Source organism: Amblyraja radiata, chromosome 1, assembly GCF_010909765.2.
Source record: "Amblyraja radiata isolate CabotCenter1 chromosome 1, sAmbRad1.1.pri, whole genome shotgun sequence".
Lineage (NCBI taxonomy): Eukaryota > Metazoa > Chordata > Chondrichthyes > Rajiformes > Rajidae > Amblyraja > Amblyraja radiata.
Window position 1 is genome coordinate 49,591,619 of NC_045956.1, and position 24,164 is coordinate 49,615,782.

The window sequence follows — 24,164 nt, forward strand, 5'->3', positions numbered from 1 at the left end:
CGTTAAACTAATTTAAAACAAGCAAGCTTAAATTCAGAATGTGATTGCGGGAGCATTTCTGAAGCGCGTTCCTTTTCTTTTGCAGTTGGATTTCTTGCTACCTCAACTTTGGCGAATTCTTGGCGGTAAATGAAACTTTAAAATTCCTCCCCCCAGAAGTTCAGGACCGATCTGCAACCAGGTGCTGAAACTTTAATCTCTCGTCCATTCTCCCGGGACACTTTTGCCGTTGAGCTAAATGTTTCCTTGTAAGGAGTAGTTTGTGCTGGCTGCAGTGTTCCTCAGGGAGTTGAGAAGACGCCAGCCGTAGAGTCCAGCACCAGCCCAGCTCGCTATATAAACCACAGCCGCGATGCGCAGCCACGGGCGAGCATGGTGAGTGTGTGGATGCAGGGCAGGGCGCGGCGTGGCTAGTCCAGCCAGCTTATCCTTATGACATTACTCCCTGATTTTCTTTGCTCTGCAGGCGAGCAGGAAGACCAAAAAGAAGGAAGGCGGCGCCAAGCGAGCCCAGAGGGCTTCCTCCAACGTCTTCTCCAGCTTTGAACAGACCCAGATCCAGGAATTCAAGGAAGTAAGTGTCAGGATCTGGGACCAATTTCATTTATGTAGCGCCTTTCCGTTGACCCGAAGCGTTTTATAGCTTATTATTATTTTGTTATTTGACACGAAATAGAGTAATTCAGCACGGGACCCTTCGGCTCAACTCGTCCGTGCCGACCAAGATGCCCTATCTAAGCGAGTCCCATTTGCCCACGTTTGGCTCGTATCCCTCTATACCTTTCCAATCCATGTACTTGCCCAATGTTGCTAATGTATCTACCTCAACTAAGCATCATGCTCGGCACAAACATTGTGGGCCGAAGGGCCCGTTCATGTGCTGTACTGTTCTATGTACTCCTTTGACAACTGGTCCCATACAGTGAAAAAGTTGTCCCTCAGGTTCCTATTAAATCTTGTACCTCTCAGCTTAAACATATGTCCTCATGTTTTTGATTCCCCAATGCTGGGTATAAGATTGCAGAAAAGCTGCAGAGAAGAGGAGGGATAACCTTGCGACGAGTATGTGGGAAAGAGTGAAAAGAGACTGGTAGGCTGGAACAAGAGACGGGTAGGATGAGAGAATGATTAATGAAGGTGTTAAATTACATGAATAGTATGAATGGAGAGAAAGCCACGGTAAAGATTAATGGGTTTGTTCTGAGAGTGGTATGGATTCACTGGGCAGAATGGTTGTTCTCTTATAAAGGGATATGAGAAAGATTAAAATCTGAAAAATGAAATCATTACAATTAGCCATTTGCTGGAACACTTTGATTTCCTACGCTATTTAAATTGATATTGGTTTCCCATATTCGATTAGGGACATCAATATTCAGTGAAATGCAAAGACAGATCTAAACTTGAAATAACATCAAAGCACAAAGTTTTAAAAATAAATCCTTTCCTTGATTCAATTGAACTATTACTGTTCAGTATATCCCCTGTGTTTTTTTTCCATAGTTATTACATTAATGAAACCAGGAAAGTGTCAAGGCTAGAAACGTGTGCAATAGTTTACACAAGTTAATATATTTTACAGTTGAGTTAAATAGTTAATATATTGCTCTTTATTCATTTGCATTACAAGCTAAATGACAAAAATATTTCTAGATGTTCATTTGAAATACAGGTGTCTTCTGATGTAACTGCACGTTATCATGTTCATAAAATGATCTGAGTCAGAGGGATTAATTAGTTCATGAATTCAAGGAGCAGAATTAGGTCATTCGGCCCATCAAGTCTATTCCACCATTCAATCATGGCTGATCTTTCTTTTCCTCTCAACACCATTCTCCTGCCTTCTCACCATAGCCCCTGACACCCATACTAATCAAGTCTGTCAATCTCCGCCTTGAAAAATATCCTTTGACTTGGCCTCCACAGCCGTCTGTGGCAATGAATTGCACATGTTAAACTGGATGGTTTTGATGTTTTTCTCCTTTCAGGCTTTCACTCTGATTGACCAGAACAGAGATGGCTTCATTGACAAAGAAGATCTGAAAGACACTTATGCATCCTTGGGTAAATGCTATTTGCAAATCTCATACCCTCTCAATGTAACTGATGCTGAATGCAGAAGCTTGCACTTGTGATTTCCCCTTACGACGGTCATTAGTCACTTGACAGATCCACTTTAATATTAGAATATTCCGTAAATATTTGGATATCACATTTCAGCCTCTGGGATGTCTCAGTTCAACCCTCTGCAGTATCAGATACATCGACCAGCTAACATTCAGTTGCTCCCTTCCCACAGCCAGCATTAGCTGAACACTGGTGAAAGAAAAGACTTGTGTCTGCTGCATCCTTGAAGCATTTTAAAATTTATGCCACCTATGAATTACTTTTGAACTATCATTAGTAGAAGGAATAGAATTAGTAAGAAGAAAAATTAGTTTGCCGATTTGATGGTGGTGTTTAAGAAGCTTTCAGGTAGGCACATGGATATGCAGGGAATGGAGGTATACGAATAATGTGCAGGCAGATTAATTTAGTTTAGTTTAGAGATACAGCGTGGAAACGGGCCCTTCTGCCCACCAAGTCCACACCGACCAGCAATCACCCATACACTAGTTCTATCCAACACATTAGGGACAATTTACAGAAGCCAATTAACCTACAAACCTGCATGGTCATTGGAATGTGGGAGGAAACTGGAGCACCCAGTGAAAACCCACATGGACACAGAGAGAACGTACAAACTCCATATAGACAGCACCCATAGTCAGAATTGTCGCACTATTACGAGACACTTGTACATAAGGCTAGATTACTGGTGAATGGCAAACCGTTCAATGTACTGGTTAGAGCACAGAATATTGTGCTCAGTTTTAGTCAGCATGAATTAAGCAATATGACGACACCATGAAAAGAGAAGAAGCGCAAGTACGATCCCTATAACAGTAAATACAGGCACTCCTCAGGTTATGTAAAGGTTCTGTTTCTGAAAACTATCCATAAGCTGGTTTGTCCATAACTCAGAAACGTCCTTTTTCAACAGCTACAGAATCCATATCATATTGCTCTACATACACTTACCCAAGTCATCCGAACACTATGCATAATTATGTTTGAAAATGCTTTAGAAGATTTGGGAGAATTCATGTAATGTCAGATTTCTTTAAATCAGGTTTTTTGTGATCCAATGAACCCTGTATATGAAAAAAAGAGTATTGAGCTTGAGACTCTGGAGAAATGTCAACTAAAAGGGAAGACAAAGTGTTGAATTGTGTAGTTCCTTATGAGACCTGCTCAGGATATGGACTGTCAATGCAAATGAATAAAAAATCAATTAAAATAGAATTAGCTGGAAATATATGTTCTCAAAGAATACTAAGATCCATTATTATAAATTGGCTGACAAATGCAGATTTCAAGGGAAAACCTGATATTTCTAGGGAGAAAGGAATAGAGGATATGTTGAGGAATTAGTTTAGAGATACAATGTGGAAACAAGCCCTTCCACCCAAGGAGTCCATGCCAACCAACAATCATCCGTACACTAGTTCTATCCTGCTTACTAGGGACAATTTACAGAACCCAATTAACCTACAAACCTGTACACCTTTGGAGTGTGGGAGGAAACCAGAGCACCCGGAGAAAACCCATGTGGTCACAGGGAGAATGTACAAACTCCATACATAAGGCACCCGCTGCACCACCCCAAATTAGGAGAAGAATTATGAAAAAATGCTCATAAAAGAACAGTTCTGTAGGTTCCCTGATGTAAGGTCTATTTAATATAATATGTTTGATGGTCAGCCATGAAGAATAATAAAACAAAGATTGGTCAAAGCTATGGGAGGAGTTGATAGCTTGTGGGATTCATATCAAAAAATATCATATCATTAATTTTCTATTTTATTTTAGGCAAACTCAACGTAAAAGATGATGAACTAGAATCCATGTTGCAAGAGGCTACTGGTCCAATTAACTTTACCATGTTTTTAAATCTGTTTGGAGCAAAGTTACATGGTATGGTAATACCACTTCTGTTTCAATTTCCTGCCCCCCTAACTTTGTTCTCACTGATTCTTTATTTATTTATTTTTGCACAGGTTCTGATCCAGAAGAGGTGATGCTAAATGCCTTCAAAATGTTTGATCCAAATGGGAAAGGAAACATCAACAAAGAAGAGTACATGTTTCTTTTATCTTCTTGGGTTTTGCTAGTGCTTGTTTTTGCAGTTTCTTGGTGTTTTTATTGACAAGTTTCTCATGCTGTTTTTTCCACCTGCAGATTGAAACACTTGTTAATGACACAAGCTGACAAGTTCACAGCTGAGGAGGTGTGTACAACCACTTAACAGTTCACTTTTCCTTGACCAATACTCATTTGCCAATTAGGAATGGAAGAGTATATATCTCAGGTGTAACAAGGGCTTACACCTTGTTACATCCATGTAATGGGAGTAATAGACAATAGACAATAGGTGCAGGAGTAGGCCATTCGGCCCTTCGAGCCAGCATAGCCATTCAATGTGATCATGGCTGATCATCTCCAATCAGTACCCCGTTCCTGCCTTCTCCCCATATCCCCTGACTCTGCTATTTTTAAGAGCCCTATCTAGCTCTCTCTTGAAAGCATCCAGAGAACCTGCCTCCACCGCCCTCTGAGGCAGAGAATTCCACAGACTCACCACTCTCTGTGAGAAAAAGTGTTTCCTCGTCTCCGTTCTAAATGGCTTACTCCTTATTCTTAAACTATGGCCCCTGGTTCTGGACTCCCCCAACATCGGGAACATGTTTCCTGCCTCTAGCGTGTCCAAGCCCTTAACAATCTTATATGTTTCAATGAGATTCCCTCTCATCCTTCTAAATTCCAGAGTGTACAAGCCCAGCTGCTCCATTCTCTCAGCATATGACAGTCCCGCCATCCTGAGAATTAACCTTGTAAGACTATGCTGCACTCCCACAATAGCAAGAATGTCCTTCCTCAAATTAGGGGACCAAAACTGCACACAATACTCCAGGTGTGGTCTCACTAGGGCTCTGTACAACTGCAGAAGGACCTCTTTGCTCCTATATTCGATTCCTCTTGTTATAAAGGCCAACATGCCATTCGCAAGAAAATCTCTCCATATTACAACTCCCATAATGAAGTAAGTTGTATAATTTGTTCTCCAAAAATTAACTTGCATTTAAAAAACAGCTGAAGTAAATAAAAGGTGATGGATTTTTCTCTTAATAAATGTATGTATCAGTAATGTAGTTATGTCAGGATGTGTGATTTAGATGAAAATAATCCTGAGTGAACGATGACTTTGTATTCATAAGGTACCTACGCACAAAATAGGTTGTTGAGTTGATTTCAATGGGTTTTATAATTTCCCCTTTTATATATTTAATGAGATTGTCTGCTGGGAACCGGGCATTTAAAGTTTCAACATTTAAACATTTAATAGCAGTGTAATATGTTATCCTCCCTTTCTTCCTTCTTGCTATATGCTCTAGACTGACCAGATGTTTCAGTCCTCTCCCATTGATACGGCGGGTAACCTGGATTATAAATCACTCTGCTACATCATCACACACGGTGAAGAAAAGGAAGACTAAATGAAAAATCAAGCACACTTACCCAAAGTCCTCAGATCTTTGTATTTATCACGTTGCATCAACAGTGAATAAAACCACATTTTAAATAATGGTTCTTGTAGTTTTTATGGCTTCTCCACCCATTGACTTAATTGACAAAATTCAAATAGTTTACTCACCTCTTGTGCTACATATGCACATAGCAATTCATATCATTCAGAGGCACTTTTGAGATGCTGAGTTCGATCCTGACTACGGGTGCTGCCTGTACGGAGTTTGTACAATCAAACAGAATTTTTGCCACACAGTCATGTATGTACAGGAAGTAAGTTTAGTAGGAAGCAGAGCCACATCCTTGCGGGGCACTGGTGTTAAGAGTTATTAAGAAAGATGTGTTGTCTATTCTCACTGATTATGTATTTTATACCACTGTAAAGCCACAAATGTTCCTGTATAATACCAATGTTATTTCAGAACGTATGACAAAGATTCGTGAAGCAATTGCACACGTACTTATTTCCAGAATTATGACTGTTCAAAGCTGCTGGCACGCAATGATTAAGCTTTGAAGTAGAGTAGAATGTGCTAAATATTGCCACTAGGTGGAGGCAAATGACCAAATGAACAGGAGCTTGTAACCAAAAAGGTGCAGGGATCTGAATGCTTGTTTATCCTGTGCACATTGGTTGCAATGCAGGTAGCAAATTTACCCATCTTAATTATTTCTGCACACAGTCTGCATTAACCATCACATTTATTGGCTGCTTGTAGAAGGGGACTTGATAGCATCAGCGAAATCCACTCCGCACTTCTAAAATGGAGGTACATTGTTCAACAGAAGTTCTTGATAGTTGTGGCTCAAGAAAGCCTACAGCAGAAAACACTATGGAGCATAATAAACATTACTGGCTTCAAGTATTACTGGAGTTTGTGCCTACAATGACTCCACAGAGTTCTTTTTAGGGTGTACGCAATATTTCACCACTCACCCATAGCCCCCAACTGCACAGACGCAGCTCATTTACCCACAACCCTAGCACTCTCTCCCCCTCCTCTTCACCCTCCCTCTCCTCTTCCCCTCCCCAATCCCTCCCTCACCTCTCTCTCCCTCTCCTTTCCCCTACCCTCAGTCACTCCCTCCCTCCTTAACTACTCTCCCCTCCTATCCCTCTATCCCCCACCTCCCCCACACCTCACCTCCCCCTATCCCCCCACTATCCTCCTCATCTCCCCCACTGCCCTCCTCTCCCTCTATTCCCCACTCCCTACCTCCCCCAATCCTCCTCACCTCCTCCCTTTTCTTTTCCCTCACCTCCAACCCTCCCCCAACCCCTCCCTCCCTCACCTCTCCTTTCCCTCTCCCCCAACCCCTCCCTCACCTCTCCTTTCCCCTACCCTCAGTCACTCCCTCCCTCCATAACTCCTCTCCCCTCCCTACTCCCATCCTCTCCCTCTATCCCCTCTCCTGGTCCACAGCCCCTCCCCAGGATCTCGAGTTTGCCTCTCCTCTCCCTTCTTGCATGCCCCAGAGGAGCATCAGCCGTCGGCGCGGATCCTCGGCTTGGCCCGGAAGCACCAGCAGCTATGGTCGCGCCAGCGTGTGGGTGGGGTGGGAGAGCTCAGAGAAAAGACGGGGGAAGAGCCAGGGGGGAGATGGGGTTATCACGGGGGATGGGGACAGGAGCCAGCGAGGGGACCAGAGGGGATGGGGCTGGAGCTGTGGGGCATTGCCATGGCGGTGCGTTTGGGAATCACAGCAGGCGCTGGATGCTCTCCTCCGCTGGGATCAGACTCTGCTTTCCTTTTGGCGATATCTCCGATGCCGGGCCGGGCCTCACCACTTCTGGTCCCTCCGAAAATTGTGTCCGACTGGAGACCTCTGCCGGCCATCAGCTCCAGTGAAGACGCGATGGCGCAGGAAGGGGCAGACCATCACGGGGAGTGACATGAGAAGAGACAAATCCGTGCGGCACTGACTGGCAGCAGAGGAGAGCGATCTGTGCACGCGCGGTTTTTAAGATTTTTAAACCTCGCTAACTTTTACAATATACTAACGATCAGAACAAAACTTGTTGCACTCGCAGCACATGAGAACGCTGAGTGAGCTGACTAAAAATTGTAGCGCTATCGCGTACCGTTTTTGCGCAAATAGAAAAACCGCGCAAACCAGAAGAGCACAAGATCAGAGTTTTAGTTATGTACTAGACTAATTGGGACCCTTTAGGTCCCATGTTCACACAGGAGGGCTGGTCCCCCAACGCAATATTCCACCTCTCCACCAATTCCAATATTGGTGGCCAATGGGGGGGGGGGGGGGGCCCCGCCATTCAATATGATCATGGCTGATCATCCAACTCAGTACCCTGTACCTGCCTTCTCTCCATACCCCCTGATCCCTTTAGCCACAAGGGCCACATCTAACTCTCTCTTAAATATAGCCAATGAACTGGCCTCAACTACCTTCTGTGGCAGAGAGTTCCAGAGATTCTCTGGAACTCTCTGTGTGAAAAATGTGACCCCTTGTCCTGGACTTCCCCAACATCGGGAACAATCTTCCTGCATCTAGCCTGTCCAACCCCTTAAGAATTTTGTAAGTTTCTATAAGTTTCAAGCAGGGTGCAAGGCCACCAAATTCAGGTTCAGTTTCCTACCACTCCAAGCAGGGTGCAAGGCCACGGAACCCAAGTGCAGTTTCATACCACTTCAAGCAGGGTGCAAGGCCACTAAATTCAAATGCAGTTTCATACCATTTCATGCAGGTTGCAAGAACACCACATTCAAATGCAGTTTCATACCATTTCATACAGGGTGCAAGGCCACAATATTCAAATGCAGTTTCATACCATTTCACGCAGGGTGCAACAACACCACATTCAAATGCAGTTTCATACCATTTCATGCAGGGTGCAAGGCCACCATATTCAAATGCAGTTTCATACCATTTCAAGCAAAGTGAAACCACCATAAAACCACACAAAACTCCACACAGTAGTTCAGTAGACAGTCAGTGTGTTCACAGCTCAGACAGAGTTGTGACCTCTCCCTCCCCCATCATACAGAGACTGAGCCACACCCACACTTCTGGGTTTTATAATCCCTCCCCCTTCCACCGGAAAAGGTGTGGCCTTCATGGTGTGATTGACAGGAGAGAGATTCTCAACATTTTTTAAACACTAACAACCATTAGCAGTGCATTTTACTTCAACCAAACAACCACTAGCAGCGCATTTTTACTTCAACGCAAACAACCATTTGCAGTGCATTTTCACTTCAACCCAAACAACCATTAGCAGTGCATTTTTACTACAACCCAGACAACCATTAGCATTGCATTTTTACTTCAACCCAAAGAACCATTAGCATTGCATTTTTACTTAATTTGCAGTGCATTTTTACTTCATTAACCGTGCATTTTTACTTCATTAGCAGTGCATTTTTACTTCATTAGCAGTGCATTTTTACTTCATTAGCAGTGCATTTTTACTTCATTAGCAGTGCATTTTTACTTCATTAGCAGTGCATTTTTACTTCATTAGCAGTGCATTTTTACTTCATTGGCAGTGCATTTTTACTTCATTGGCTGTGCATTTTTACTTCATTAGCAGTGCATTTTTACTTCATTAGCAATGCATTTTTACTTCATTAGCAGTGGATTCTTGGGGTGGCAGCTCAGTCCCTCAAGCCTGATGTGCTGGCAGCTCACTCATGGCTGGTGGGCTAGCAGTTGACTCACGGCTATTCCTTGAAATTCCATTTCAAGCAGAGTGCAAGGCCACCAAATTCAAATCCATTTCCCTACCATTTCAAGCAGGGTACAAGGCCACCAAAAGTCAAGTGCTGTTTCATACCACTTCAAGCAGGGTGCAAGACTACCAAATTCAAGTGCAGTTTCATACCATTCAAGGAGGGTGCAAGGCCACCAAATTCAAATGCAGTTTCATACCATTTCATGCAGGGTGCAACGACACCACATTCAAATACAGTTTCATACCATTTCATGCAGGGTGCAAGGCCACCATATTCAAATGCAGTTTCATACCATTTCAAGCAAGGTGAAACAAGCAAGTACATTTTTACTTCATTAGCAGTGCATTTCTACTTCATTCGCAGTGCATTTTTACTTCATTCGCAGTGCATTTTTACTTCATTCGCAGTGCATTTTTACTTAATTAGCAGTGCATTTTTACTTCATTAGCAGTGCATTTTTACTTCATTAGCAGTGCATTTTTACTTCATTAGCAGTGCATTTTTACTTCATTAGCAGTGCATTTTTACTTCATTAGCAGTGCATTTTTACTTCATTAACAGTGCATTTTTACTTCATTAGTGCATTTTTACTTCATTAGCAATACATTTTTACTTCATTAGCAGTGCATTTTTATTTCATTAGCAGTGGATTCTTGGGGTGGCAGCTCAGTCCCTCAAGCCTGATGTGCTGGCAGCTCACTCATGGCTGGTGGGCTAGCAGTTGACTCACGGCTATTCCTTGAAATTCCATTTCAAGCAGAGTGCAAGGCCACCAAATTCAAATCCATTTTCCTACCATTTCAAGCAGGGTGCAAGGCCACCAAAATTCAAGTGCTGTTTCATACCACTTCAAGCAGGGTGCAAGGCCACCAAATTCAATTGCAGTTTCCAACCACTTCAAGCAGGGTGCAAGACTACCAAATTCAAGTGCAGTTTCATACCATTCAAGGAGGGTGCAAGGCCACCAAATTCAAATGCAGTTTCATACCATTTCATGCAGGGTGCAACGACACCACATTCAAATACAGTTTCATACCATTTCATGCAGGGTGCAAGGCCACCATATTCAAATGCAGTTTCATACCATTTCAAGCAAGGTGAAACAAGCAAGTACATTTTTACTTCATTAGCAGTGCATTTTTACTTCATTAGCAGTGCATTTTTACTTCATTAGCAGTGCACTTTTACTTCATTAACAGTGCATATTTACTTCATTAGCAGTGCATTTTTACTTCATTAACAGTGCATTTTTACTTCATTAGCAGTGCATTTTTACTTCATTAGCAGTGCATTTTTACTTCATTAGCAGTGCATTTTTACTTCATTAGCAGTGCATTTTTACTTCATTAGCAGTGCATTTTTACTTCATTAGCAGTGCATTTTTACTTCATTAGCAGTGCATTTTGACTTCATTAGCAGTGCATTTTTACTTCATTAGCAGTGCATTTTTACTTCATTAACAGTGCATTTTGACTTCATTAACAGTGCATTTTTACTTCATTAACAGTGCATATTTACTTCATTAGCAGTGCATTTTTACTAAATTAGCAGTGCATTTTTACTTCATTAGCAGTGCATTTTTACTTCATTAGCAGTGCATTTTTACTTCATTAGCAGTGCATTTTTACTTGCACCCTGCTTGAAGTGGTTGGAAACTGCAATTGAATTTGGTGGCCTTGCACCCTGCTTGAAGTGGTATGAAACAGTGCATTTTTACTTCATTAGCAGTGCATTTTTACTTCAAACCATCCATATTTTCATTTTCAAACCACATTAAGGGCACTCACAGTTGAGTAGACATTTGTCGAGTGTTATTCAGAGCTCAGAGAGACATGACCCTCTTGGTTCCTCCATCTTGCAGAGACTGAGTGAGGCACACCACTTCTGGGTTTTATAGCCCCTCCCCCCTCCTACCAGCAGGGGCAGCAGAGGGAATAGCAAATTTAAAATAAACATTAATATCTGTGATTTTTCATCGATGGGAAAAATCCTCCGGTCCCGGAAGGCGGAGGGGGGCTCTGAGCGAGGTGGCCAAAAATGACGGCTGTGGGTGGCGGCGTTTTCTCGGAAATCACGCCACAGCGAGCCAAAAGCGGTCAAGATCAGACTTTTAGTAATATAGATTTAATTAGACGCTGAAAAAGCATTTGATCAGGTGGAATGGCCCTACCTTTTTTCTGTGATGGAAAAATTTCATCTCGGGCAAAACTTCTGTTCATGGGTGAAACTCCTATATACAAACCCAACAGCTAGAATATTGACAAATCAAATGTTGTCACCTAAATTTCATTTACCCAGAGTGTGTAGACAAGGATGTCCACTTTCCCCACTCTTATTTGCCCTTGTTATAGAACCACTAGCAGAGACTATTAGATCCCACTCAGAAATACATGGGTATAATACTAAACATACAGTTAATAAAATGTCTTTATATGCAGACGATGTATTATTATACATCACAAACCCAGAAATTAGCATTCCAAGTTTATTAAATCACATAACTCAATTTGGTTAATTCTCGGGATATAGAATTAATTGGAATAAAAGCAAAATTATGCCAATAATGGGACAAAACCCACTTATACTTCAACAGTATCCTTTTAAAATTGCCTATGAAAAGTTTAAATACCTTGGAATCTATGTGACCAAGAAATATACTTCTTTATTCAAATCAAATTTTCCTCCTTTACTTACTAAATTACACAGAAATATCCAATATTGGAAAAGACTTCTCATCTCTTTAGTTGGTAGAATTAATGCTATAAAGATGATTCCCCCCACCTCCCCCCCCCCCCCCCCCCCCCCCCCCCCCCACACAATTATTATATTTATTCCAATCAATATCTCTTCCAAAAAAAATCTTCAAAAAAATTGATTCTACTGTTACAAATTTTATTTTGGATTATAAAACCACAGAATAAATAAAAGACACCTATGCAAGTCCAAAGTTAATGGAGGATTAGCTTTACCAAACTTTCTATTTTATTACTGAGCAGTTAATATTAAAAATATAACCTTCAGGCTGGATGATATTGATCAACAGCCAGACTGGCTAAAGATGGAGAAGGAGGAATGCTTACCTTTTGAAATAGGCTTGATTCTTTTAGCTCCGATTAATTTGAATAAAAAAACATACGGAGGAAAACCGATTATACATAGTGCTATACGTATGTGGAAACAATTATAAACCCACTCTAAACTTGGGTAATTTATCGCTTTTTCTCCCGATTGCAAATAACCCTTCTTTCAAACAGTCTGTTTTAGATAGAGGATTTGTCCAATGGAAAACCCATGGAATTAAAATGGTGGGAGACCTTTATCAAAAAGGCATTTTTCTCTCATTTCAGGAATTACAGCAGAAATACGAGTTCCACGCTAATAATTTTTTTAGATGTTTGCAACTTAGAGACTAAGTAAAACTACACACGCAAGACTATAGATTTAGGGGTCCAGACACCCTTTATGAATGTTTGAATAGACATCCCAATACAAATAAATTGATATCTTATATCTATAATATCCTCCTAGATACTGAGGTTCCGTCTTCAGAATCATACAGACGAGCATGGGAGGATGAGTTGGCTCAACCCATAATAAAAGACACATGTGATGAAAGCTTACAATATATAAACCATTGTTCGTTAAATGCTAGACACTCCTTGATACAATTTAAAATACTATATAGATTACATTATTCGAAGACAAAATTAAATAGGATATTTCCACATATTTCCCCTCTTTGTGATAAATGTCAATTTCAAGAAGCCAACTTAACTCATACCTTTGTAACTTGTATAAAAATTCAAAATTTTTGGGCGGACATTTTAAAAATTATTTCTGAAGTTATCAATAACCAACTGGACCAAGAGCCAAAATTAATAATATTAGGATTATCAGAACATAGCACAAACTCTACGATAAGACAGGGACACTTTCTTGATTACAGTCTAATAACTGCGAAAAAATTAATACTAAAATTTTGGAAAAAAACATTAAAATGTGGATTACGGAAATGACTGAGACCTTGCATTTGGAAAAAATAAAATTTGTCTTAATTGACAAACCAGAATTATTTGTTAGAATATGGTCTCCATTTATTGAATTCTTAAAAAAGTGAATTGGTTTAACACAAAATCAGGGTTGAAACCTGAGAATGGGATTGGATGAATAGTTATACCCAACATCTCCTGGATCTATCTCCACAATGTTGTTATTTGTAATTTATTTTTTCGTCTTCTATTTCTCTCTATTAGGCATCTTTGAATCTCTTCTTTTGTCCGCCTCTTTAACGTTTGCCTTCTTTAAGCTGGGAGTAGAAGGTTTGCTTTGGTAGATGCTCGCCTTCCATCCAAACAACATGACCAACCCATCTTAATTGGTTCTTGATGATGAAGGCTTCGATGCTAGATGTTTTTGTTTCATTCAGCGCGCTGACGTTGGTTCTTCTGTCTTCCCAGCTGATATTTAAGATGCTTCGAAGACATGGTTGATGGAACTTTTCAAGTGTTTTCAGATGGTGTCGAGATGTTGTCCAGGTTTCTGATGCATTCAGGAGCGTTGGAACCATCACTGCCTTGGACACTAACATTTTGGCGTCTGTTTGGATGTCATGATTGTGAAAGACGTGAAAGACTCTCGTTCGAAGACATCCAAAAGCTGTTCCAGCACACTTAAGACGATGTTGGATCTCGTCATCAAGGTCGACATTGGAGGAGAGGTGACTTCCAAGGTACGGAAAGTGATCCACATTTTCCAGGGTTGCTTCACCAAGTTGAATTGATCGTTCTTTCCGATTTGTCTCAGTTGGTAACGATTGGTAGATAACCTGGGCTTTCTTGGAGTTGATGGTAAGTCCAAGTTTCATGTATGCACTGTTGAAGGCAGTCAGGACCTGTTGCAGATTATTTTCTGAGAGAGCTGCAACACAGCTGTCGTCTGCGTATTGGAACTCGATGAGGGAGCTCATAGATGTCTTAGTTTTGGACTTGAGACGAGCAAGATTGAAAAGTAGACAATTTCGATCCCTGAGGGTAGGTCATCATTGACGAGGTGGATGGTTGTCGCAATGAAGATGGTGAACAGTGTTGGGGCAATCACGCATCCCTGTTTCACTCCTGATCTGACTTAAACGGCTCACAGTTGCTGTTGCTGGCCATGACTATGGCAAGCATGTCTTCGTGGAAGAGTCTCAGGATTCGAATGTACTTTTCAGGATATCCATAGGTGGATAGGACGTCCCATAAGAGGTCCCTTGATACTGAGTCGAAGGCCTTAGTGAGGTCGATGAATGCCATGTACAAAGGTTGAAGTTGTTCATGACATTTTTCTTGTAGTTGACGCATTGTGAAGATCATGTTGGCTGTTCCAAGTGATGGTCTAAACCCGGCTTGTGTCTCCGGAAGGATCTTCTCGGCTAAAGGCTTGAGTCGGTTGTTGATGATGCGGGCGAGGACCTTGCCTGCTGTTGCTAACAGGGAAATTCCACGATAGCTTCCGCAGTCGGATCGATCGTCTTTCCTTTTGTAGATGGTAACGATTGCTGAGTTTCTAAAGTCTCCTGTTACGTCTTCATTTATCCAGATCTTGATGAGAAGTTGATGCAGTTGGTAATGGAGCTGGTTACCTCCAATTCTGTAGACCTCGGCTGGTATTCCGTCGAGTCCAGCTGCCTTGTTGTTTATCAAGGTTTTGATGGCTTCCTTGACTTCTTCAAGTGATGATATTCTGCTTAAGGAGTCGTCAATAGGTTGCTTTGGAATATTGTTGATCTCATTCTTGTCAATTGAGGCGGTTTGATTTCGAAGATCTTCAAAGTGCTCCCTCCATCTAGAATTGGTCAGTATTGCTTTTCAGGATGGTTGACATCTTTGCTTTTGAGATGTGCTTGACCGTGAGTGGATGGACCAAAAATGGCTTTGGTGGCATTGAAAAAGCCTCGAGGGTCGTTGGTGTCTGCTAGTTGTTGGATTTCCTGAGTTTTCTCCCAGCACCATTGGTTTTTCAGGTTTTGGGTGCTCTTCTGGACTGCAGCCTTGCATTCTGATAGCACTTCCTTTTGGTAGACGGCTGTTGGTCATTTTGTAAGGTGATGAAAGCTTTTCTCTTTTCATCGATGAGTTGTTGGAGTAGTTTTTTTTATCATTATCGTCGAACCAATCCTGATGTTTTTTTTACTTGAACCCAATTGTTTCCTTGCAGGAGGTGATGATAGCGTTCTTCAATAGACTCAAGTGTTCTTCGACAGATGGTGGGATTTGTTGAGGCAGTTATTCTTGAAGTTCTTGTTGAAACTTCTGTACATGGTTTGTGACGTGATGGACGTCAACATTGAATTTCTTGATGGTGTTCTGTTTTGATGTTTCCTTTTGGTCCGAATCTTCACTCTCATGGTGGACAAGATGAGACGATGGTCTGTCCGGCACTCGTCGGCACCAGTAACGGCTCTTCTTTTCAGTACATCTTGTTGCTCACGGGATTGTACGATGATGTAGTCGACGAGGTGTCACTGTTTGGAACGTGGATGCTGCCAGGAGACGTTGTGCCTGTTTTTCTGGCGAAATAAGGTGTTTGTAATCACCAGGTTATGTTCAGCACATTTGGTGAGGAGGAGTGTTCCATTGACGTTGACCCTGCCAACTTCTTCCTTGCCGATTGTTCTGGTCCAGAGCCCATGATCTTTCCCGACTCTGGCATTGAAGTCTCCTCAGAGAATGATCTTGTCGTCGTTGGGAACAGAGGAAAGGACGGTGTGAAGTAGGGTGTAGACGTTCACCTTTACTTCGTCTTCAGTGTCCAGAATTGGAGCATAGGCGCTGATGATGGTGGTGTATTGGTTCTTGATGAGCTGGATTCTTAGAGTCATAAGACATTCGTTGATTCCCAGTGGTTGCTCTGTCAGCTTCTGAAGTTGGCTGTTTCGGATGGCAAATCCTACTCTGGATCCTCGGTTGTTTAGGATCAAGACCTTTCCAGAAAAAGGTGTATTGACCTTGTTCTTCCTTTAGTTGCCCTTCTCCAGCTCTGTGGGTCTCACTCAGAGCAACGATGTCAAAGCTGAATTTTCGGAGTTCCCGAGCAACAAAGGTGGTTCTTCTCTCTAGTCGGTCTGAGTTTGGGTTGTCCATCAGAGTTCGTATATTCCAAGTTCTGAGTTTCATAGTTTTACTTCTTGATGGTTTTCGACCGCATGATGGTGATCCTTCTGGTTGCGGCTTTCCAGACAGGACGAGGCGAAGCAGACTATTTTTAGGGCACCTTTTCTAGCCCCTTCCCAGTTCAGGGTGAGCAGAATGGATCCTAAATAGGGCTGCTCAGACATGAATACTGCTAACGAACAACTTTCCTGCTTCTGTCCAAAGTTGAGCGATTGAATCAAGTATTCACCGCTTCCGTGCCATTTCTAGACTAGGAGCTTCCAGCCATCACATGGCCTCCTCCCGTCGCCCTTCCCCGATCGCCAAAAATCTTGAGAAGTTTGGGCTGCTCACAGAACGAAGACGCCTGTGCGTGTGCTTGTTTAACGTGTACTTAATGTTGCACTCCAAGAAGCACATGGTCCTTCACAAATCAATCAACTCATCCCAATGGCAAGGGAACCAAGATGATTGGAGCTGATAGATCTGTTGCAGCCTTCATCCACCATCACAGCAGTTGAGTTCAAGATAACTTTATCTGCCTGGTCCGCTGTTGAGGTCTTGTAGGTTGGATCTTAGCCTGAACCCTCATCCTCGACCTTACCACCATGGGAGGCCTTACCAGAAGCTAGTGCTTCCAACGGCATAGCTCTCAGGAACATGGGGGCACGCAAGCCTCTTCACCATGACAAGGTAAACGATCTGAAGAGGATTAGAAGCGTAAAGTTCTATGGGATCACTGGCTATTTCTTATATTCCAATATTCTTAAGCCAAGCATATACACACCAATTCCAATTATGGTTCACCTGGTGAAGAGTTTGTCACTGAAATTATAGCTCACTTCAGATGTTGATAGGCCGGTAGTAAATTGTACGTCATTCTCATTCTCATACTGAAATCAATCTATTTGACTTCACTTAGAAGATAGAAAATAAGACTTGTTTTTACAGTGTTATCTTTCATAATCTCAAAATGTCCAAAAACATTTTACAGCTAATAGTATTTTTAAAGTATAATCACATTTGTAATGTGCAAACTTGTGCTGCTGAATCAAATGGGACATCTGTCTTTGGTTGCATGCAGGAATTTGGGCGTTTTTTGATGTAATATTGGTGTTTTTAATTTATTGCTTTTTTTTGGTTTTATTATGCGTCTCTGAGTGCTGTGTTTACATGCCTGTTATGCTGCTGCAAGTACGAATTTCATTGTTCTGTTTTGGGACATATGACAATTTAACTCGAGTCTCTTGAGTCTTGATGAGGAGAGACTGGATAGGCTGGCTTGTGATTCCTTTATACAGAGGAGGCTGGTCAGTGCTGATTGAGATATGCAAAGTTATGAAGGGCATAGAAAGAGTACGCAGTAGGAAATTCTCCCCATTGCAGAAGTATCAGAAGTGTGTAAACACACACCTCTAGATTCAGGGACAGTTTCTTTCCAGCTGTTAGCAGGCAACTGAGCCATCCTATCACCAGCTAGAGAGCGGTCCTGAGCTACCATCTACCTCATTGGAGATCCTCGGACAACCTTTAATCAGACTTTACTGGACTTTACCTTGCACTAAACGTTATTCCCTACATCATGTATATGTACAGTATGGAAGGCTCTATTGTAAGTATATATAGTCTATCCACTGACTGGTTAGCATGCAACAAAAAGCATTTCACTGTACCTCGGTTTACGTGACAATAAACTAATCTAAACTAAAATATTTAAAACTAGTGGCAATGTTTTTAGGGTATAGGTTGGAAAGTTTAGAGGGGATCAGAGAAAAAAAAATGGTATCCAGTAGGTAATTGGAATATGGAACAAACTGCCTTTGAGGGCAGTGGAGAGAGACCCTCACATTTGAGAAGTATCGAGATGAGGACTTGAATTGCCATGGGGCATAGGAGATGAAGTACTGGTAAATGGATTTTGTATAGGTGAGTCATTGATGGTCAAAATAGACATGGTCATCAGAAGGGCCTGTTGAGTCTCACCCAAATGTCAATGCGGTAATTGCTGGATAATTTATTTTAGAAAAATATAATTTGAAGGATAAATATTGGTGAAAGCACTCCGAAGCTTTTCTGGTGCCATGCAGTAATTTAGCTCCAACCTAAAGGGCAGGTGGGGTCTGGGTTTAATAAGAAAAAAACACTTAATGCCATAAAATCCTATGGTGGTGGATTAGTTATTTAGACCAGATATTTATGCTCAAGCAATTGCGGTGGAATTTGAAATCACAGATGGAAAAGAGGTTGGGACAGGACAAAGCCATGCATTTGATAGGTGAATACAGGTAAGAGGTTTGATTGGCAGATGGTTCAACAAAGATTAAACAATTGGAAAATTCAATATTCATGCCATTTGCTTGTTAGCTACCCAAGCAGAATATGAGGTGCTATTCCTTTGGTTTGGATCTCTAATTTGTGCTCTGTTTCCCATACCCAGACCCCTACATCACCCATTTACATTTCCTTCCAGTTGCACCCTGGTCACTCCCTCTTCCCCCCTCTCCCCTCTCCCATCAGGTATGAGATAGAGAAGTGTGAAAAATTATACCTCCAGATTCAGGGACAGTTTCGATTCAGCTGTTATCAGGCAACTGTACCACCCTACCAACAACTAGAGAATAGTCCTGAGCTATTATCTACCCTTGGTCTATCTTTGATCGGACTTTACTGGACTTTATATTGCACTAAATATTATTCATGTTATTCCCTTTATCATGTATCCTGTACACGGTGGACTCGATGGTAATCATGTATTTTCTTTCCGCTGACTGGTTAGCATGCAACGATTTTTTTCACAGCACCTCAGTACACGTGACAATAAACTAAACTCAACTCCTTGTTCCATCCACCCACACACTTCATCCACCAGTTTATCTTCCCCACCCGCTCCATGCCAACTGGAGGAACAGCTCCTCCTATTCTGCTTGGGTAGTTTGCAACCCAATGGGTATAAACATTGAATTTGCCAATTCTAAGTAACACGTTCCCTCTCTCTTTCCTTTGCACACCACCCACACCTGTGTGCTCCCATTTCTCCCACTATCCTGCTCCCCCCCACCCCCCCACACCCCCACTCCCCTCCCCCAACCTCCCATCCTCTTCCACCAATATCCTTCTTTAGTTCCTGAGGATTGGCGGGTAGCAAACGTAACCCCACTTTTTAAGAAGGGAGGGAGAGAGAAAACGGGGAATTACAGACCAGTTAGTCTAACATCGGTAGTGGGGAAACTACTAGTCAGTTATTAAAGATGGGATAGCAGCACATTTGGAAAGTGGTGAAATCATTGGACAAAGTCAGCATGGATTTACAAAAGGTAAATCATGTCTGACGAATCTTATAGAATTTTTTGAGGATGTAACTAGTAGCGTGGATAGGGGAGAACCAGTGGATGTGGTGTATCTGGACTTCCAGAAGGCTTTCGACAAGATCCCACATAAGAGATTAGTATACAAACTTAAAGCACACGGCATTGGGGGTTCAGTATTGATGTGGATAGAGAACTGGCTGGCAAACAGGAAGCAAAGAGTAGGAGTAAACGGATCCTTTTCACAATGGCGGGCAGTGACTAGTGGGGTACCGCAAGGCTCAGTGCTGGGACCCCAGCTATTTACAATATATATTAATGATCTGGATGAGGGAATTGAAGGCAATATCTCCAAGTTTGCGGATGACACTAAGCTGGGGGGCAGTGTTAGCTGTGAGGAGGATGCTAGGAGACTGCAAGGTGACTTGGATAGGCTGGGTGAGTGGGCAAATGTTTGGCAGATGCAGTATAGTGTGGATAAATGTGAGGTTATCCATTTTGGTGGCAAAAACAGGAAAGCAGACTATTATCTAAATGGTGGCCGACTAGGAAAAGGGGAGATGCAGCGAGACCTGGGTGTCATGGTACACCAATCATTGAAAGTAGGCATGCAGGTGCAGCAGGCAGTGAAGAAAGCGAATGGTATGTTAGCTTTCATAGCAAAAGGATTTGAGTATAGGAGCAGGGAGGTTCTACTGCAGTTGTACAGGGTCTTGGTGAGACCACACCTGGAGTATTGCGTACAGTTTTGGTCTCCAAATCTGAGGAAGGACATTATTGCCCTAGAGGGAGTGCAGAGAAGGTTCACCAGACTGATTCCTGGGATGTCAGGACTGTCTTATGAAGAAAGATTGGATAGACTTGGCTTATACTCTCTAGAATTTAGGAGATTGAGAGGGGATCTTATAGAAACTTATAAAATTCTTAAGGGGTTGGACAGGCTAGATGCAGGAAGATTGCTCCCGATGTTGGGGAAGTCCAGAACAAGGGGTCACAGCTTAAGGATAAGGGGGAAATCCTTTAAAACCGAGATGAGAAGAACTTTTTTCACACAGAGAGTGGTGAATCTCTGGAACTCTCTGCCACAGAGGGTAGTCGAGGCCAGTTCATTGGCTATATTTAAGAGGGAGTTAGATATGGCCCTTGTGGCTAAGGGGATCAGAGGGTATGGAGAGAAGGCAGGTACGGGATACTGAGTTGGATGATCAGCCATGATCATATTGAATGGCGGTGCATGCTCGAAGGGCCGAATGGCCTACTCCTGCACCTAATTTCTATGTTTCTATGTTTAAGCTTTTAGACTTTGGAGACACAACAGGGAAATAGGCTCTTCGGCCCACTGAGTCCATGCCGAGCAGCGATCACCCCGTACACTACACACTGGGGACAACTTATAATTTTTACTGAAGCCAATTAATCTACAAACCTCTACATCTTTGGAGTGTGGGTGGAAACCGGAGCACCCGGACAAAACCCATGCAGTCACGGGGATATTGCACAAACTCCATGCGGACAGCACCCATAGTCAGGCTCAAACTGTGGTCTCTGGCACTGTAAGGCAACAACTCTACCACTGCGCCACAGTGTCGTCCAATTTTACATTTCACTCTTCTCGCCTTTTGTCTCTCTTTCATCTCTGCCTTTTGTCCATCCATCTGCCTATCAAAGCCTCTTCGCCTATAACCACCTATTAATTGCCAGGCTTTGTCCCACACTCACCTCTCTTCCAGCTTTCTGCCCCCTACTACAATGTCTGAGGAAGAGTCCCGACTCAAAACGTCACAGATCCATTCCCTGCACAGATGCTGCCTGATCCATTCAGTTACTCGAGTGCTTCCTGTATACACAAGATTCCAGCATCAGCAGTTCAATTTGTAGATTATACAAATACTATGATCAAGTTAGGAAGGTATAAACGTCATTCATTCATAGATGAAGGCAAATGAAACCACACGGTGGAGAATAATGGTGGAATGTGGGTAGTAGAAGGTTGGAACCAGGAAGTGGAGGGGGATGAAAATGGGTGATGGGGGGTTGGAGGTGGTTGGGGGGTTGGTGGTATGTGGGAAAGGTAACAGACAAAATGCTTGGACTGGATAGGGGGATTGATAGGGGAGAGCGAGAGGAACACAGGAGGTAAGGATTGCATGAATTTGAACAATTCAACCTTCATGCCAAAATGGACTTCATTCCATGTGCATTACATTTCTTCTGTCAACAAATATAATACTTTGCTCTTAGTGAAGCAATTTGAAGCAATCAATCATTGAGAGTTTAATGTTCCACATTAATCCAGTTACTAGGTCATACGAATCATCAATTCAGCTTTTATAGAAACAAATTGATCCAAGCAGGATATCTTGACAATAAATATGTTTGATAGCTCTTCAAATGAGCATGTAAAATACTTCAGCCCTTTGCTTTAGATCTAAGTTCATTAAATATAATCCTTAAATGCTTTATTATTTATGTTTGTATTTACTGTGTGCCATAAAACTGTCTGTCACAAGGCAGTGCTTAATTTCCAACAAGCCACACAGCATTTTCTCTCGCAATAGACTTGGCACCATCTAATTTAAACACTGGAATCATTGAAATAAAAAGCCTCATTAAAATTATGTTTTCCCTTTTGGATGACAACAGTAATCTCATCCATTTTGTGCTGTAAGGTTATTGAAAGACGGAAAGGCTATTTTATGTGACCTAGGTGAGTTGTGGCACTGCATTCCACCATTGTTTCATATTTTATAACATAGACCATTCAGCCCCTCAAGTCTATGCCAGCTCTCACAACAATCTCATCAGTCCCATTCGCTGAGACATTACATGCAAATGTTCATTAATATGCACTGTCCCTATAAACAAATTATTATTATTATTATTATTATTTACCTAAAACCTATTTTTTTCTCAAGTGCTCATTAATCCATCCTGATTCTCTACCATTTACCTACACTATGGCTATTTACATTAATCAATTAACCATTCAGCGTGGCTTTGGAATGTGGGAGAAAACCAGAGCATTTAGGGGAAACCAACATGATCGCCGATACTATATCAATATTTAAGGTACAATAACAGCATTTATGATATGTACTATAACATTACTGTACTATAACAATATTCTAAGGGCATTTGGACAGGTAAAGGGATAGGACAGGTTTAGAGTGATATGGACAAAATGCAGGCAGGTGGCACTAGTATAGATGGGGCATCTTGGTCAACGTGGGCAAGTTGGGCCGAAGGGCCTGTTTCCATGCTGTATGACTCCATGACTGGGAGAATGCATGGACTCACATAGACGACAGCGGAGATCAGGATCAAACTCAGGTCGCTGCAGCAGGAAGACACAGGACTACTGAACGTTGCCACGATGTTCCCCGCTGAAGCCGCACTGCAGCAATCCGGAATGGGTTGGTAATGAGATGACGTTCCACATGAATGAACTTTTCTGTCCTGGATGGGATTGGCCATGGCGACTTGGCCCATTCAGGCAAGTGGGGATGTCAAGAATCAAGAGTGTTTTATTGTCCTATGTCCCAAAACGGAACAATAAAATGTTACTGCAAACCTTGCTGTTACCTTACTGATGAAACAGAGGCCTTGAGGAGACAAATAACCCAACCGTAGTCAGTGTGTTGACCTGACCACATTAATTTGTCTTCATTCAGTGATGATTGTTATGATATTTAGTTTAGTTTAGAGATACAGCATGGAACTGGCTCTTTGGCCCACCGAGTCTGTGTCAACCGTCGATCACCTGTTCACATTAGTTCTATGTTACCCCACTTTCTTATCCACTCCATAAATACAAGGGGCAATTTACAGAGGCCAATTAACCTACCCGCCTGTCAGTGTGGAAATCCCAATGAGGTCAAGATCGGCTGTCTCACCCAGCCTAGGCGCTACATTTTCGGGGGGGGGGGGGGGGGGGGGGGGGACGACGACTTCCAGTGGGGATTTCAAGTGCCCTCTCGTCATTTTGTCTGGATTAGAGGAGGTGCCGGACCATCAGTTGCTGGAAAGTCGACGGTGGACATATATTTTTTTAAATTCTCATTTTGTACTCATTTATTTTGCATATTTTTTGCATTTTGTTCGACCAGGACTTTTCAGATACAAAGAACATAGACAGTACATGCACAGCACTGGAATGAGTCCTTTGGGCCATAATGTTTGTGCCAAACATGATGCCAAGTTAAACTGATCTCATCTGCCTGTGCATGATCCATTTTCCTCTCTTCCTTGCACTTCCATGTGCCTATCTAGAAGTGTCTGGTTCCACCACCACCCCAGGCAGTGTGTTCCAGGCCCCCACCACTCAATGTGTAAAAAACCTTGTCCCGCATGGCTCCATTACATTTTCTCCCTCTCACCTTACAGCTGGGCCCTTCTAGAGTATG

General features: G+C 42.3%; 1 protein-coding gene across 1 annotated transcript; it reads left to right on the forward strand.

Annotated features, from left to right (window-relative positions):
* The first annotated feature begins 247 nt into the window (after window positions 1-247).
* myl5 (myosin light chain 5) lies at window positions 248-5,687 on the forward strand. Its single transcript, XM_033021571.1, has 7 exons — window positions 248-375; window positions 467-574; window positions 1,989-2,064; window positions 3,913-4,017; window positions 4,101-4,179; window positions 4,282-4,330; window positions 5,496-5,687. Exons 1-7 carry the CDS (start codon window positions 373-375, stop codon window positions 5,595-5,597), a joined length of 522 nt encoding a protein of 173 aa, XP_032877462.1. The 5' UTR covers window positions 248-372; the 3' UTR covers window positions 5,598-5,687.
* The last annotated feature ends 18,477 nt before the right edge of the window (window positions 5,688-24,164 follow it).